The sequence below is a fragment of the Natator depressus genome, chromosome 1, assembly GCF_965152275.1.
Source record: "Natator depressus isolate rNatDep1 chromosome 1, rNatDep2.hap1, whole genome shotgun sequence".
NCBI lineage: Eukaryota > Metazoa > Chordata > Testudines > Cheloniidae > Natator > Natator depressus.
The window spans coordinates 141,998,804-142,018,129 of record NC_134234.1 but is presented as its reverse complement, the minus strand read 5'-3'; the positions used below and the strand labels follow the sequence as shown (position 1 = coordinate 142,018,129).

General features: G+C 36.6%; 1 protein-coding gene across 4 annotated transcripts in view; it reads right to left on the bottom strand.

The window, feature by feature from the left end:
- Positions 1–797: 797 nt before the first annotated feature.
- The window catches only part of POLA1 (DNA polymerase alpha 1, catalytic subunit), a 349,929-nt gene continuing 331,400 nt past the window's right edge, over positions 798–19,326 (bottom strand). For 2 of the 4 annotated variants that reach the window (XM_074968368.1, XM_074968379.1), the window contains exon 37: positions 799–4,699. In XM_074968368.1, the coding sequence (XP_074824469.1) occupies positions 4,527–4,699 (173 nt within the window). In that variant the 3' untranslated portion in view covers positions 799–4,526. Of the gene's footprint in view, positions 4,700–11,073; positions 11,194–19,326 lie in introns of all 4 variants that reach the window. The other 2 variants (XM_074968396.1, XM_074968387.1) reach the window with 2 other exon arrangements.

The window sequence follows — 19,326 nt, the reverse complement described above, 5'->3', positions numbered from 1 at the left end:
TCGAATTGTGAAGCATTATTAATGAATGGCAACCCACTTCGGCCCTAATATCTGGGAACGCTTCGCTACAATGCAAAGGGAGCATGACCCTCCCCGTCTCAACCTCAAACAACCCTCCCCCCCCCCCCATGTAGTCTTTACAATCGCCAAAGAAATATTGACGCTTGTATGTAGCGCTAGAGAGCCAGGACTCATGGCGACCCGATTCTCTCCCAGGGCCAAATCTCCCACCATCTGTTTTCACATGTCGAAGCCAACAAGAGTTCCCAGCCCAGGGTTTCCCTTACTCCCTGTTCCGCCCCAGGGCTGGCAAGACAAGAGGCTCCAGACTCCTGCACCACGCAGCGACTCTGGCAACCTGGGGGCACGGATACCGACGCTCTTCAAAGCCAGCTCGGCGGAGTGAAAATTGGTGTGCAAGGCACCCTGACCGAAGGGCACGGTCTGCAGCAGACCGAACACGGGGCAGATTTCATTTCTCCCCCGTCCGGAATTGGGGTTTGCATACGTTTTCTGTTTTATAAAGAGATGGTTGCAGCGGGATTTCTCCGGGGTAGAATTAAGAGGTGCAAACCCCAGAGGAAGGTCCATATTAGTTATCTGATCCCCCCAGCGCCCCCGGCTGTGTGGGGAGGTGATCGCACACAGAGAGGCCACTTCGACAGACCTGAATTGTTTGTTTTTATGAACAAGCTACAGTTCCCCCAAATAACTATACATTTCACTGACAGCATTATATATACACATATATATTTTAGAGTTTTCAAAGAAAAATAACGTTTGCTCCTGGACGTTATTAACTGTACAGTTTGAAGTACACATTTTTACTGCAAAGAAAAGGGAATCATTATCAAGCCATTACGCATTAAGAAATGTCATTCAGTCATTTTTATTCTTTCTGCTGAAATCTTCGTAAAAGCCCGAATCATACTTCCACAAGCAGCAATTTTACTAATCCAGGGGGTTATTACTCTGGGCCCTTATTAGGATCTATGCTACTGGCAAGCAATCCTATAACGTTCTCAAAAGAAGTTTACCTCCGTGTTATAAAACCAGTAGTGGTATTTATACTGTGCAATAATTAGTGTATTACTTGAATCCACTAACAGGTTCATTTTATCTCTGCACAAAACCTCTGGTCTGCTTATAGAAAGCTTGTGCCTCCTTTGGCGCTGTTAAAGTGGTGACAGAGTGAATGAAGGCTGGTAGCACTTTCTCCTTTTGCCTTGCCTTAATTCCCATCTCTTTCTGCTCTCATCCAATTAGTGCAGTGTATTAAGCGGTTTATCATCTCATAGTCAGCTATTGAGAGAAACAAGGCGAACACTTTGCAATAGAGCCTGCTCTCCTTTGACACCCTCAGGTACTTACATATTCCACTGTGCTATGAATAATAGAGGAAGAATAGAGCACTAATTCCCTCATCAAAGAATGCCTTGTCTGCTGCTTTGCTCAACAACACCATTCTGATCAAAAGAAAAGCAATAAAGCTTAGCATAACAAAACGAAACCTACTTATTAGCTTAGTGGTTAAATTAATGCAGAGCCGCTGCTATTCAAAACCAAGGTTTGAAAACAGCCTCCAATAACCTGATAATGCTGCCTTCGGGATGAAGGAATTTTAATCTGAAATTTGAAGCTGGCACAGATGAGTTAATCTATTAAACTGCTATAAGGAGAATTCACCACGAACTGTTCAATTAAGAAATATTTAAGGTGCTCTAGAAGATAGACAAATAGAGCAAAAGGGAAGATGGGCCGAAGTTTGGAATTAGCAAAGTGCATTTTGCAATGAAAAAGGGAATTTTGGCAGAGGACCAAATGGATTTATGGTATGAATTTGTTTTTAATAACACATAAATGCCCTATGTGAAGTCTGGCGTCTTAAGTTTATGTATCAGCATTGCTCTCCGCAAACTGTGGGGAAAAAAAAAAGAATGAAAAAAATATGTTTAACTGTAGTAGATGAGGGGGCTGCAGCAGGGAGAGGTACAAGGGAGAATGTGGAATAATTCAGCCTAGATCAGTTTCAAAATACAAGCCTGTGAACTTCAACCTTTCCCGAATTATTTACAGCACTACATCAACTATCGCCATTTCCTATGTAGAAAGAATATTGAAAAAAATATAGAAAGATGATTTTGCATTTCCCAGCCTTTCTCCAGGACCAAAAACAGACAAATTGCTTAGGGCTTATTAGTAAGGAAAAAGGCAGTTGTTCCTTGCCAGGAATCCAACTCTTATCTGAGATGAAGAAAAAACTGCCTGAAATTGGGAAAAGCATTCATTTCCGATTCGCCATCTGATTGTGGCTGGCGACAGTTGCTGTAGAGGGATTTTGTCTTTTCTGTATCATAAAAACAGGGCTTAATCCTTCTTTTCTGGGTGATGGAAGTACAACTTTACTGGAGTTACAAATAGGGATACTACATATTGCTGCACTCTTCACAATTATTCCACAATCTTCATTTAATTTAAAACTCCCTAACCTTATAAACTAACAGACTATTCAACAATGATTATACAGATACATACAAATGCCAGAGTAAACATTTTATTTGTATATAATACTTACATGTCTTGAAGAATGTAATCTTTTTACTTTTCTAAAAATTCTACCCAGTCTCATTGGTCACGTCAAATAATAATTTGACTGGTTATAGTGGAAAATCTCAAATATACAGGAAATTAAAAAAAAAGACAGGCTATTGATTATTGTATCGTTCAATGGTCTCTAACTTGATTGTTTCATTTAGACAGCAAGACCTTATTTCAGACTTTACACCTGAGAAATTATCTGTTATAATGATCTGACTAAATATGCTGAATGAATGCACAAGTAGCACTGCTTGATGCATCCAGATGTATGGGATAACACTGACCCCAAACTGGTAACTGTTGATAAGCACACACTCATTTAATTTATTAGGACTACTTGTGCGAGTAAAACTTGCAGGAGTTAGCCCCAAGTATGAGAAAGCAAATGTATACTTAGACATACACAACATCAATATCTACATAACAGTGTTACCCCAGAGCACTCTCTGGTGAAATTTTATAAACAAATATGATATAAACACATACACTCAATCACACACAATCCCCTTTGATATCTAGTGGGTTTGTGCTGGTACTCTCACTATTTTCTAGCTTCAAGCCTTTTTCTTAGTTTTCATTGACCCAAACTGACCTTTTAAAAGCAGAGATGCATATATCTCTGTAAATTGTACTGTAAACTTAGAGGAATGGACTCAAAGGGTAAGTCTACACTGCAATAAAATGGCCGCTGCTGGCCAGTGTCAGCTGATTTGGGCTGTGGGGCTAAGGTTGCAGGTAGATGTTCAGGCTCAGTAAGGCTCTGGGACACTCCCCCTGTTGTGTCCAATGTATACAATGGATCAAGTCACCAGAAAACTTTATTTTTTTCCTTCAAGCAGTATGAAACTTTCAATTTTATACTGTTACATATCTTTAAAAGCATTTTAAAGTCTTGAATTAACAAATACATGACACTGTAAACCTAACACAGAATGTAATACTTATTGAAAAGTACAAACAACTTTAATTTTTTCCTCCTCCTACACAAAAGAACCAACCATTTTTATTATAATTTCTTGTCATTTCTGTTTGTCATTTTACTGGCAGTAAACAGTAAATAAGATCTGTTTATAAAACCATTAAAACTTCAGTATGGCCATAATCACTTTTATCACAAAACACCAACTTCAATTTTTTTGGCTACACTTCGTTGTACCCACATTTTTGTCACTGACTGTTTATATCATCTGATTTTTGTGTGGAATAAAGTTAGATATCTATGTGCTTGGTATATGTATCTGGTAAGCTGACTGCATATTTATTTCTTTAGAATAGCAAGACATTACTTATGTGTAAATACAAAGAAAGTACATCTAAAACAGAAAAAATATAGTTCTCTGTTTTTGGTAACTACAGGTTATAAAACTGCCATCCCTTGTTTAGTACCTTTATATATAAATCTTAAAAGTAAAGTCCCCTTCAGAAGAAGGTATTAGGAGGCTTTTAGGTTTAGTATTGTTTTTAATTGGTATGTTTACGATAGGAAAGTAGATAAAGTATGAAAAGGCAAAACATTAGTGCTCCTACTGAGACCTCTACTAACCTCTCTTCCTGAGAGCACCTCTACTAAATACCCTGGAGCAAAGTCTAGGATCACTTACATTCCAGCAACTCTCACTGGGAATTATTCAATTAAAGCAGCAATTCCCCCACCCCCTTTTCCCTCATAGGTCTAGATACAACACTATATACACACACACACACACACACACAAAATCAACTACTCAGGTGGTCCAGTAAATCACTATATTCTGTTTTTATCTTTACTTATTTTTTTCTCCACTGAGAAACCAAGATGATTAAAACACATCTGTCTTTTATGTATGTTGAAATCAGAGTATTATTGTTTAAAATGGGAAAGCCAGAGGAGAAAAAAGATTATTGTTTTTGAAGGATAAACAAACCTCTCTTCTACCATTTTCACTTAATCATTGTCTTTCATTACTGGGGTCTCCCACAGATTTTACTATACTGAAGGTCTGAAAGAGTTTGCTGAGGTTTACTTCAGAATAGCCACTCATGGACAGAAATTTGTCTACTGTGTTCTTCAACTTTCTGTAAACTTCTGTCTCATTTATGGTCAGCTTCCTCTTCATGATGTCTAAAAACAAAAGAGAGGGATTAAAAGATCAAAAAGAGAAACACTTTTTCATCAATCTTTTAAAATAAGATGTGATTAACTGCTGCTGGAGACACAAAACAAATTTTACTGCAACAGCTTCAGACTTTTGCTGTGCTCTCACGCCCCACTTACCTTTTCCAACAATGCCTTTACCCACAAGTTTAGGAGGGATGTCAAAATTGTAACTCACAAAGACACTGAATCTAGTTCAACAAGGAATTAGTCAGACCATCTGTCACACTGCAACTGAACTGGTGCAGCGCCTCCTGTCAGTAACTGACAAGAAGTGCTGCTTGGCCAGAAATGCTGCCCAAGTGGAGGGAGAAAGTGGGGGTTGATTAGACACAACATCAGAGAAAACCAGGAGTGTGTTGTCATTGACAAATGATTATTAAAAAAAAGTGGGATCATGAAACTTATCACAGAGTAGGCAGCATGTCTAGTGGTTGAAAAAAGGGATTAGGCATCTGGAGACTCAGCATGAAATTCTGGCCCCAGTGAAGTCAATGGATTTTTTTGCCATTGACTTCAATGGCACCATAATTTCATCCTTTGTTCTTATTCCTATCTGTATCACTGGATCACCGAAATACTTTTGGGCAGGTCTACCTCTCTGTTCCCAGGTCTCCTCATCTGAAAAATGGGAATAGTAATACTTATCTATCATTGTAATGCACTTCAAGATCTTTGAAGAAAGGCATTAAGTGCACACTATTAACAAAGGAGGAACTCCCCATGACCGCAACTTCCTACCCTAACACGTAAGTAAGATGAGCCTATTGTCTTAGCTAATAGGCCTTATGCAGAAGACATAAGATTCTCTTGATGTACCGATGAATAGGTCATTCCAAAGTATTCGGTTGGCATGATATCTCTGACAAAACACACAATATTTGTTTTTTTAAACACTTCATGAATTCAGTGGCAAAGCCACTTTCTTTTTTAAATTTAGTTTTATAACAATATAGAAAAAACAAACAAGCTCTCTTATCTTTGTCTGTGAGTGCCTTATCAAAATGACAAACACAATCCAACTAAGACTAAAATTAGCAGATATTCCACATGCCAACAACAAAACACGTGGTAAAGATCAAGTCCAACAATGCTCCTCTTTCCAAACAGGTTCCAATCATGCCCCTCCCTCTTTATAAGCCCAGGTAAATAGATAGACCTCACAGTGCACCTGGAAGGTCAACTGATTCAGACATTTTAGGACTAGTGGACATGCAGGAAGTGGTTCCAAAGTTGAGGGTTCCTCCCTCTTTTATACTGGGGGAGCTCCAGCTGAAGCCTCTCTGCCGATCAAAACGGTGACAGTATGGCACAGGGAGATATGCAATCTCTTGAAGCAGCTCACAAGCCATTTTGGCATAGCATAAGCATGTATCCTGCAAGCATCCCACACAGTTTTCCTATTGCACATTATTCTTGACCTGCTACAACCTGTCTCATTCTTTGCTGTCCTCTGAGCAGAGATTGAAGCATTTCATTACCTTATTTATATTACAAAAATGCCCCACAGTACATATTCCATGTAAAAAACCATAAGAATAACAATTCTTTCTTAACTAGCCAGTACTACACTTTGTGTGGTTTGTTAGAATAACGTAAATCTTTAGGATAGTGAGCAGTTCCTAGGAGCAATGAGAGCCACATGTTTTTTGGGACTCTGTGACTTTTCCAGTCCACCCATGTAGGGTTAGGCAAAAAAAAATTAAGGTGGAGAGATGAACACTTCCCATTGATCTAGCTTGTGTCCTATATCCATGGGAGTGAAGAAGGACCCATCTAATGTATGAGGACCTGGGAGAAAAACATTAGATAGGAGGGATAGAAAGTATTGGGGGAAAATAATCACAAATCTGGAATTTTATAAACATATTATAAAACATCTTTGACCTTAGCAAGATTTTTCAAGGTAAGATCACTACCTAATAATTTGATACAATATACCTAGCTTCAGGTATTATTGTTGATTCCTCAATTCATACGCTTAGCTTTTCACATTTATTTACTCAGGAACTTCCACTGAAGCCAGTCTTTGCACATATTAATGCAAATTTCTTTTATTTTAAAATTACGATAGTTAAACAAGATTAGAAGTGTACATCACATTTTAGGTACTTTACAAACAACTCTAATCAGCAACCATTCGGTCCCCAAAGGATTACATTTAATTTTAATTTTAAGTATGTGAGAATTTATGTGCCCACCTTCACACACACTTATAAGTGTTTGCAGGATCAGATCCGAAGTCATCAATATATGGAGTCTACTTGAGTATAACATATCTGAATTACTATTTGCCACTATTCAGTCAATAATCAAATTACTTTTTTCTACTGGTAAAAGATAACTTAAAATTCAGCCTAAAGAGAATGAAAAACCAGATTAAAGATTCTGTACTTTAATCAGATTTGAGTCACTATAGCATAAAACACATGTAATTAACCTGGAAACACTTTAAATGTTGGGTCTAATTAAACATAACTGTGAAAAGATATACTGAGTTACTACAGGATTCAGTGTATTGTCAAACAAAAATTAAACTAACCATAATCCTCAAGACACTAAGCAGTTCATATATTGATAAAGTGTAAGAGATATTAAAGGATATTATTTGCAACTGCTCATGTCCTGGCAAAACTGAGGAAACTTGTGCTTACTGTACCAACAACTGTATCATGAAGTGTCTAAACTTGAAGTTCAAAATTAGGGTAAAATAGTTTTAAAGATTCCCAGAGCCCAGGAGAGACCAAGGTGAAGTGTATCAATGTACAGAAACAGCTGCTACATATGGAAAGAGCAGGAAGACATATTAATCAGGAAAAGAACAACTAAACTGAAACAATAAAGCAATGCTGAAGTGAAGAACAAAAAAACACAACAAAAAAACCAGACACATGCATCACTCAAAATCTGTCTCAAGCCATTCCACTAGCAGAGTTTCTAGCTTTTGTTCACTAGATCTAAACATTCATTGTTCACTGTAACCCTTCTGAAAATTTACATTAATTACTTTAAAAAGATTGCTAGATGGAATTTTTTTTTTTTTTTGGCAGAAGGGAAAGGTGGAATGGGAAAGGAGAAATAAAAGTGGCTGCATTAAATTAGTGGGAGGATAATTTTAAGTCTTAATTATAAAATACAATGTTATACCACTAAATTCAGACTGCAGTTCTATCTATCTGCAGTACAGCAATACTATGCATTTGAATGACACAAGTGCATCTGATGACTGGGGAGAACAGATTTAAAGAACTGTAGTAATACAGTGCACGGGAAGATGAGAGAGGACACTGCTCCTGATGTGTTTACCTCCTCTGCTGATGGGATATTGACTTTTCCCACCAGGTTGGTTAGAAAGGGGACTATTTACGCTGCCACACAGCAGAGTAAGAATGACAACCAGCATCACTCTGTGTTCCTCTTAGTAAAAGACAACTGTGACCACCGTATATCACACAGTCAGTCAATACTTTCAAGTTACCATACCATCCAACTTAAAGATGTATATAAAAGCTCACATTTTCTTCCTAAATGAGAATTTAATCAATAACGAACCTAAGGCCCTCTGAGAGCAAAGCTATAAACATTGAATGGAATTGCTTTTCAACACTCAGGCACAAGTATGAAAATAGTTTACTACCTAATACTATCACTTTTTTTACATAATGTCCATACAAATGGCAAATTTTCATTTACAATTGTTAATATATGCAAAAAATTAATATAAATGAATATAATGTACAAAAAGCATCAGTGTTTCATATAAAAATAAGGGAAGAAATTTAAAGTTTTTAAAATAGATTTTAAAAATAGAAATTAAGATGCGATTTTGATCTTTCAAAACAAAACTCAGATATCATATTCCCTAAAGTAATGTAATTACTCTTGATAAATATTTCAGAACCAAACCCCTTTGCCAAACATGTAGGGAGAAAACAACTGCCCCATTCCTCATAATACAGAATGATCTTTTACTGATGCACACTATAAGACAGAAGTTCTTATTAAACTTCCCATGTGTTCCTCCTCTTCCCCCTCCACTTTTCTTTTTAACGCAGTGAAGAATGCTCTGCTTTTTGAAGAGGTCTCTGAAACTTATCTACCCCACACAGTTGTGTTGATGGATGAAGCAAATATGGAAATGTCTCAACGTATTGTTAAATATTTCCACTTGCCACCCTTTACTTTCACTCCTATAAAAATGATGCACAGAGAACCTTATATTAGAAACCAAGCACTTTTGTTCTCGTCTGCAGTACGGTGAAAGGTTTCTGGGCTTTACATCTACTGATTGGACAACTGGACTCTGACAGGATAATCAGAGTGAGAGTTTGTCGGCTAATAACACAATACACACATACATATGTGTACTTTGTGTGTGAGAAAATCTAGTTCCATGAACAAAATTTCAGATTGTTGGTTTATCTAAAAGCAAACAAAAATCCATATCCTGTCATGTACATGTGTTAAGGATTCAGTAGAACACACATGTACAATGTAACGTCTAATACTTTTACCTGAACAAAGAAATATACTAAATTTGAAATCATTAGGACTGAACATTTTTATATCACCTACTAGTGGTTCTATTTTAATTATAGCAAGCTTAGGCACACGGGTAGTAGTCTCTGTTGCAAATATCTATGTTTCATTTATTTCTGTGCAAAGGTAGCAAACAACAGTCAGTCATAATTGGTTCTGTCAGATGTTATACAGTCAGTCATAATTGTCTCTGTCTAGAGGTGTGTCAATTTACTGCAAGTTAAATAAATATTCTGTCAATTATGAAATCAGGTAATGTGAGTCATTTTTAATTGCATTCCCCCCTTTCTAATACACAGCACCCCATCCCCATAGTTAACCTTAGCTTTGCCGTTTCTACAATGTCACTGCAAAACAAAAACATACTAAAGAAAAAAAGGTATCACTTGACAAAATCTTTGCTTTTTTGTTTCTAATAAAAAATAGCAAGAAGCTGTGAAAAGCCACAGATTACTAAGCCTACGTGGTGGTGTTCTTCTTAGATATCCATTGGTGACACCAGTTTCTTAGTTTGTACACACAGATCAACTAGGTCTCAGCCACAAATGATTTCACAGGGCAGACAGTTTGTTTTTTGGACCAAAAGGTGCTCAGAGCCCTCCCCAACTTCTACCACTGGTATACCACCTGCTAAACAACATATGGTACTGCCTTCCTCTGTGCTTGGAATGCACTTTTTACATTTTGGGTGTTAATATGAGCCTAATAAATTATAAATTAAAATAATTCTAATACTATTCTAGTATTCTTACAATGGGAAAATATAAAATACTTAAGTTCTCAAAGGTCTTCTCTTACCAATAACAAACAAAAAACAAAACAAAATAAGAGCTCTAAGGTGTCCTAAAAGTCCATCTTCATTATTCTGTTAGTCCAGTAACCAGTATCAATTTTGCTTAAAAATAATTATCTGCAGCTTTTGTGTTGATAAAAAGACCCACAGCTATCAAACTGAATAAAATATTCTGGCTCCGCTCAAGTGCTCTACTACATCCATCTTCCGAGTATTTAGAAGTTTGATTATAATTCCATTCACTATTGGTCTGGTTCAGATTCAAACAAACACAGGGAGCCTATTTTTCTGCAGTAGGCTGGCACTGCGGAACAGAGTCACTGCTGACATTGGCAGGGCCTAATTGTGAGGAAGCTTGACCATTTATAAAGGTGGTGGAGACACGAAGAAGGAGGAAAAGGCGTTGCTTTACACTGGTATCAAACATAAAATACCATGTCCTTTACCATGTTTCAGGAGAGGGTCACCTTGAAAGTGATCAGAAAATGTCTTTCAACTGGATGAAGCGATTCTATTAGGGTTGGGCTATAAGGATGTTTGTATTTGTCATCTCTGAAGGAAATTGCACATGCAGCCCCCTTGCTGAGGGTATAAAAGTACCGTCAACCATAGTGGACAGATTTATTTTATTTTATTTATTTTTGTGTGTGAAAAAAACCATTGTGCAGGATCATTAAGCACTGTTGTATAAATAAAGTTAGAAGATCAAACGAAAGAGGGGACTCGGGTTAAATGCTGGAAGACAAGCTTAAATAAAGTTCTAAGAAAAAAGCAAGACATGCTGTAATTCCAAGAACCTATTACTTCAGACAATTTACTTCAAAAAATAAAATCAGAATGGTAAATGATTACCCAAAAGCAATCATGTCATCATCACTGAAAGATGGAATAAAATAATTTTTTGTGAAGTGGCTGAATGAGAGCAACTTAAAAGCCACAGAGCCTGTCAGAAGCACATTATTTCTTTTTACACCCCGTTTCCCAATTCATCTCAGTGCTGCTGACTAACCTTGGCTCCCAGCAGGTGGAGCATTTAAAATAAATAGCATTTCCTACAAAACGCGCTCCAACTGCCCCATGACAGACGCTTCCAATTCCTGGCCAGCCACTGGATCAGCTTCAGCGGTATCTAACAAGGTGTAAATACAATAACAAGCATGTAATTAAGTGAGCATGATGAAGTTAATGGAGATAATTCATTCCATTTTGGGCTTATGAATATTCTATTAGATGTTATCAGGCAGCTGGAATAGCTGTTAATTTAATCATCATTCAGACCAGCAAAATGTTCTTTGTGCGAGTATAATTGCAGAGAATGAATAATTGATTTGACAATTGTACCAGTGGATTTCAAACAGTTCTGTGCGCTCTCAGAGCAGGAAGGGAGGAGAACTGGAATACTCAAAGCAGTGAAGAGGTGGCAGAGAAGCCAGCCTGTAAATTGAACATTATCAGGACACAGATAAAGGACAATTTTTATTTTATCAATGCAACACAATCACATTACAGTGCGCTAGTAATCACTCTGCCCACACTTTAAAAAGGGAAATAAATTACTCTTCATGGGAAAGGACAAAAAATATCAAAACCGTTTAGAAACCATTGATATTGGATATTTAATTTTTTGCCTTATATTTTATTATAAGAAACATCAAACTGTGTTTGAAATTGCTGGCACATTTAACTCCGTTACCTGCAATCAAATACACAGATTATATTTTACATGTATCTCTATATTACAGCATGTTCTATGAATTACAATGATTTTTTGATGTTTTTTAAAAAAAACTACCCATATATTTAAAAGACATTTTAGTATATAAAAGTATTGTACACCTAAAGTAGCCAAGCTCTGTCCTGGATGCAGTGACATAACCCCCAAAGCCCCAAACAATTCAAAGTGCTATGGCTTTTTAGCAAAACTGGGAACATTATTAAGTATCAACAACAAAGGCAATTTCTTTCACAAAACTCACTTTCATAAAGGCTCACAATGAAGGCCCAGATCTCAAAGTTACTTCAGTAACTGAAGCGGCACATGCTGATCTACCTTGTTGTTGCTGTATACGGCATTTCCAGTTTTTAGAACTCAGAACACTGTAGTATTCTATGTACATACCTATAATTTAAATTCAGTCTATATAATATCTGAAATCAGGAAATTATTTAAGAAAGTGAATGGTTACTAAAATGCCATCATTTAATGCTCATATGCTTAAAAATGAGGAAGTGGGGAAAGACGGTGACTAGTCCACACCTGTATGCAGATACCAAATAAGTATTCTTTACACATATAACTTATAAAGGCACTGGAGTACCACATTCAACCAGTATGGTTTGAAACAGCCAGGATTCTGCAGGGAGGCAGAAGTTCACAGGTGTGGCTCACTGTATTCTGGAGGGTGGGCAGGCAGTATTTCCATCTGGAAGAGCAGCTTTCGTTTTCATCTGAGAATCCACAGGATTCTATGTGCAGAAGTTGTTGTAAGTATATAGTAAGCTAGTACATATTTCAGCTGTCCTGACCATACAACCCCCTTGGCCAGCACCATCCACTTTTTGGACTGTGGTGTAAGAGAGGTTTTTACTCTTTTGCTCTACCACAAATTCTGTCTGTGGCAGATTTCTTACCATCAGGGCCCCTATATCCTGCTTTAGTGTAGCAGAAATGGGCATAAACAAGGGTGAATCTAATCTCATGTTTGATCACAGATAGAGTTTATTTTCAAGTGCTAGTTGAGTGTGCTAATTCTCAGATCTAGTCACAGGTCCTGCCTAAACAATGACAGTCCATAGTAAGTTTGGAATATTCAGTTAAGATAAACAATTCTACTACCATTCAGCAAACTGTATACTAACTGTGTTATTCCAAATACTGGTGGGTGAAACTATGCAAATTGAGTAATTCCATTTAATAGCTCTATTGAAACAGGAAGTGCATACATGCTCTGGAGATTATTTTTATCAACAGAAAGAAAAATGAAGATATCTGTGTAATATCTGATGGTGTGGTTGCTACAAAGCTTTTATTGTCATGATGGTTTGGATGAATATTGTACTTGATTAGCAGTGCCACTAGTGAATTATATACACAAGTCTTTCCCTTCAAAACACATGTTAAACAACACATGTAAGATCCCACACCATTAAATATGGGAACCAAAGATTCCATATGTGGTCTGTTCACATTTCTCTATTTCAAATACATTAGTTTAGAATTATCACTTAATGGATGAATTTAGTGACACACATTAGAGATATATAAAGCCAATTTACATAATGGTTTAAAAACTGTACTATGGTTTGTGAGAAGTTTATGTGATCATAAGCATGCATAAATACACTGGAGTGCTTCCTGGGCCTGATTCTCATTTACACTGTTTATTCTGGCAGTATTAAGAGGATTTAAAGTAGGTATTTAAATGTAATGCACACTCACAATAAGACCTCTTTACACTGCCAGAGTGGTGTAAAGGTGCCCTAGTGTAAGTGAGTCAGGACCACTATATATAAATAATATTTAAACCACACACATATATGTATGATGCATAGTAATTAAAAAAAACCAGGAAAACTAAATGCAAAACTGGCATTACGTTGATGAGATATTAAACAGCCAAAACCCAGGAAAATCTGAAAGTTAAGGTTTCTGCAATGTTAACTCTATCATGTTACACTTAAGTAGTGCTTTCCATTCCTGACTCCCTAGTTAAACGTAAAATCTTAATCCACTACTATATATATTAAAACAAAGGAAACAAGAGTTCTCAGATTTCTTCACAGTGGGGAAAATTTTTTAATAGAGAGATGGTCTCAAGGACATAACCTTTTTCATTCACCATTGCAAAGACCACATTCCCCTCTTATCAGAGTTTGCATAGCATTCCTGTGGAAACTACAGGAATTGCTCTTAGAAAATGGTAACATTATGAAAATATTTAATGTATTTTCAGCTTCTTCCAATGTTATTTAGCAGCTGTAAATGTGAAGAGTCATATCATCTAGCCTGTCAGCAATCCAGAAAATACACCCAAAATCCCCCACGGGCCAGCAGTGGTACAGTTTGAGAACCTCTGTTTCAACATATGCCATAAAATATATATAAAATTTACTGTAGCAGAGATGCGTCATGGAAGAAATGTTAACTTATGGAACTTGCCGACTTCTCAATTGTTGGCTTCTCACAATTAATGCTGCACTCAGTCGAACATTGATTTTAACTTCGCTTTAATGTAACAACACATTATTTGTTTAAATTAAGTGAAAATATGAAAAGAAGTGTAGCCAAAGCAGGCAAAAGTTACAATTCTTGTACTACTTTCAAAACATCACCAAACACAGGCTCCACATAGCAAAAAGAAATTGTTTCCAGCAGCATAAGCCTCCATTGAGTATGCCCTGTTGCTAGTTTTGAAGGGATCAATCCCAGGAACTCAGAGCAAGAGTGATCTATCAGGTTGCAACTGTCATGAGAAGGTAGACAGAGTGAAAGATGATCATTTATACAACTGGGTCTTATCGATCAGGCCTTTAGAGATCACATACGCTGCCTCGACTTGAACGTACTCATAAACCAGACACTTTCAGAAACCTAGAAACAATCCTATTAGAGCGATCACTGAGTGCACATGATTCTTAATGGAAGGTTCAAAGGTAATTACAACATGATTCTACTGATTTATAAATTATTGGTTTCAGAGTAGCAGCTGTGTTAGTCTGTAGCCGCAAAAAGAAAAGGAGTACTTGTGGCACCGTAGAGACTAACCAATCTATTTGAGCACAAGCTTTCGTGAGCTACAGCTCACTTCATCGGATGCATTCAGCTCACGAAAGCTTATGCTCAAATAAATTTGTTAGTCTCTAAGGTGTCACAAGTCCTCCTTTTCTTTTTATAAATTATTGGCTTCTACTTAAAACGAATGTCATATTTATTAGTCAGTCATTATTTGCTATGTCACTAGCTTTCAAACTGGAATAAAAAAATGTAGTATGTAGAGTATGTTTCAACCCTTGTCGCCCTCATTTAAACTTTTTTCCCCCCTAGCTGATACTATTAAAAAATGAGGCTATAGTCCAACTACTTACTTTTATTTCACAAAGCCCTCATCATTAACAGTTTCTGATCCATTTTCCTCTCATTTTCTTTAAAACAACTGACTGGCTGATTTTGTATCCTAAAAATGCAGTACCAAAGCAAAAATTGTTTTTGCACATTCTTGGCCACAGAATCTCAGCTCCTGTACGTTCTTCTTAGAAAGCTCTCCACATTTCCATTGGTTAATTCCTCAGAAACTGTGTAACTGGACTGATATCTGGGAAAACAGGGATTGCTCCAATTCGAAATTAATTCCCTCTCTTTCGTGACTGCAGAAGCAATTAATTCCCAGAGCTGAAATTGCTGCTATGATTATGCTCCCTCCATTGTTTCTGTAGATGGCTCTTTAGTGGGGCATTATGTAACATTTAACCATGTATACGTGGTCAATGTTTCATATTTTATTCCAAAACAGAGGGAGGTCATCCTCCCCGCCATTATATTAAGAGGAAGGGAATGTATGTGTAATGTATATAAAAAGCAATAAGTTCATGTTTTTTCCTACCTGTAGGAATGCCAACAATTTAGATATTTTAAATTATTCTGATTTCCTGCAATTTTATGTACCTGTGTGAAAGTCACTTCATTCAATAACAAGGTCTGACTTCTATTTCTCATTGAGCTTCATGTTTGCTAGTCAGCGTTCTGCCTTGGGCACATGTCCATCTAAGAATTTAATTTAAGTGGATAAAGTTTCCAGCTAGTCTTCTTGGGAAGCCATTTTAGTATGGAGAGGTTCCAAAAGTTCCTAGGATACAGCTTTCTGATATGACAGAGAAACAAGATGTCTGATTCTCTATGTCCTACACCACTGAAGATCTAAGCTTTAAAAAGTCCACAAGGTCTACTTTGTTTTTAGATTTAGACATAACTACCTGCACCTGTGTCATAGGTATGTCCCAAGAAGTTATGCTAAGCCTGTAACAGTTCTCCAAGTTTCAAGGTTTATTGTTCTATCAGCTCAACAACTCATCCAAAGATCACCTTCCCTTACTGCCATTTGGCTCAGCTATCTTTAAATGCCACTTTTTGAAGGAGTAGAATTCCTTAAGCTTTTGTCAGGTTTCAGAGTAGCAGCCATGTTAGTCTGTATTCGCAAAAAGAACAGGAGAACTTGTGGCACCTTCGAGACTAACAAATTTATTTGAGCATACACTTTCATGAGCTACAGCTCACTTCATCGGATGCTGTAGCTCACAAAAGCTTATGCTCAAATAAATTTGTTAGTCTCTAAGGTGCCACAAGTTCTCCTTATCTTTTTAAGCTTTTGTGTATTTGCATCTCTCAGTCAATCTGCTCAGAGATCCTAGTTTTTCTTTCATCAAAGGAGTTAAGAAAGTTAAGAAAGAAGTCAGACAAAAACCTTTAAAGATGGTAAAAAAGAGAGGACTGAATATAAGATATTCTATAACCACCAAAACCAGTTCCATTAAATATTTCACACTGGAGTTACTTTGCAGGTGTTCCAGACCAGTTACATATGCTACTTTGTTATAAGTCAGAATCGAAATGTAACCCATCCAAACTACCAAAATAAGCTTCTTGATTAAAAGACTATGGAGAATTCATTAAGTAACTGCTATGAGAACAACAAAATCTCAACTGCAATAGTTAGAACTCTGCCAAGCCAAAGGGAATATGTTCGCTTTAAAGTGAAATTTCATAACCCCTAAGTAATAACTATTATGACAACACTTTGCATTTCCATATTGCCATCTACAGCAGGATTTTAAGCTACCTTACAAATATTAGTGAATTAAATCTCACAACACTCTTCTGACATTAGTAGTATCCCCATTTTACAAAGAGAGAAACAGAGCCACAAGGAGATTATAGTCAACATTTGCTGAAGAACACTTCTAAATAAATTACCTGATCCTCAAAGGTTCGAAACATCAGTTGCCATGGGTGCTCACTTTAAACATGGATTATGGCTAACGTGACTTGTCAAATTCCTACACGAAATCAGTGGCAGAGCCAGGAAAAGAATTCTTATCCCCTAACTCCCAGTCCTGTGCGCTAAAATAGTATAATCTAGTGATTCCCTTGTTAAAAGAACAGAAGCATAATAAACAAATGATACATTACAATGTTATTATATTGGGTAACACAAGAGCAAATGAATCAGATTGTTCAGATATTTTATAACTCATTAAAAAAATCTCAGCAACAAATAAGTGAACTAAAATATTCTTGTTCTTTTAATTCTCACCATCCGTAAATAATCTGTATTAAAAAAAAAAAAGGATTTAGAAGCCATCTAATGAAACAACCCCAATCCATAGCTGTCATCTGTCCTATAGTAGTAGTAAGAGTCCCTTCATTCACAAGCAAAGCCAGCAGAAGAAAGAGGAGGGGGAGCTGACGGAGAAGAGAGTGAGATAGCAGATAAATTCCATTTGTGCTATTAAAAAAAAACAGAAAAGCGAAGTCGGTGGTTGAAAAGTGAGGATAAAAAGATGAAAACAGTAATCTTGCTACAGAAACCAGAGAATTATGCTCTTGCTCTCCCCCGCCACTGCCCTTTTTTGCTTTCACACTGTTACAAACTGTAGCACCCTGAACAACTTACTCTCCTGCTATTTCCAGCACTTTACAGAAACTTTCCAACATTTCTGTTTGACACATTTTTTCAACAGTGAAGTGAAGACAATAAGTAAACAGGTAGTGAAGGGCTATTTAGAGAGCTGGTCATTTAGAGTAATAAAAAAACAAAAACAAAACAAAAAAAACAAATAATCGCTCCCCCCCAAAAAACCAGACCAGACCAGAACATCTATCCTATACGTTGTAGCCACAGACAACACATGACCTCTGACAAACAGTTTTCAGAGTAATTTTAATGCTACCCTGGATTTAACTTGACTAACTGGTAGCAATTGAGCACATCTTTTTTTGTGGCAGCAGTTATCTAAAATGCTACAATAACAGCATCAAAAGTAGAATGGTGGAAGATTGGTTTTCCATTGTGCTGCTGAACTGGCATAATGCCCACTTTAAAAGCAATTCGCTGCTCATCACTGAAATCTGGCAGACACGACACTAAATGCCTCAAGGAAAAAAAGGGTCTTGAGAAGGGGGAACCACTCCAACTACCAAGCAAAGCGAAGGGAGGGGGCAGAGAGAAGGATGATGAATCTATGTAAGAAGAGAAAATTGCAAAATAAAAAGTTGAGCACTGCATGTAGACTCAACAGGCTCTATTTAATTTACCTGAAGATTTTATCGACAGCTTGCATTAGTAATAGCAGAACAAAACAAAAGCAAATATATATTTATCTCTCTCTATTGTTTTGATGAAGTGAAAATGTACTGAGTTACGTCAATCATTTGTCAAACACATCTTCCCAGTTTTATTTACCACTAAATATAATGAGTAAATATGTGATAATAATTTTTTTTTTTAACATGAACAGATACAATTTTTTCCCTACTAAATACAGGTAATGATTTAGGAAGCTTTCAAAATGTCTTTTTACTGTCAATAAAACTAATTCTATTCCCATTTTCATGTAAAAAAAGCTTTACAAATGAAAATTCAAATTAAAATTCTGATTATAGTGTAGTGTGACAACACCTGTATTTATAATTTTACTGTCAGCTAGCTTGTATTGTTTAACAATAGCGTGAAGCAGAAAAGTAATTGGAATTTGTCTGTAACATGCCAGATGACGACACTGGGTGCTTTGCTGTGCTACAGCAAATTTGGTTTGATGACAAAATAACTTTAGTGAGATTTACAGAAAACCCAAAAGGTTAAAAAAGTCATCTTACATTCAGGGACATCTTAAGAACTGTGGTAAGCCAAAATAGGTGAGCAGTTGCTGCAGTAGACAAGGTACAGTGGTAGAGACAGTTTATGGTCCTTTTCTGACAAATATCCCTCACCAAATAAAGTGATTCATCTGTTTTTTTTTTCCTTAAGCTTTTCTAAATGACCTGCTATTTCTAAAATTAACCATCAGTAAAATAAGAAATTAAAAAAAAAGGAAGACGAAGGAACCACATAATAGGGGCAAGTGGGGGGGAGAAAGAGTCTTAACATGTGCTGCAATTCCATGGATTTTCTATATTAATAAAAAAGTAAAAGTTCAAATAAGGTGAAATGATTGAAAATTTGAGGTTATTTTAGCTATGTGCTGTGTTTTCATATTATACATATAGACA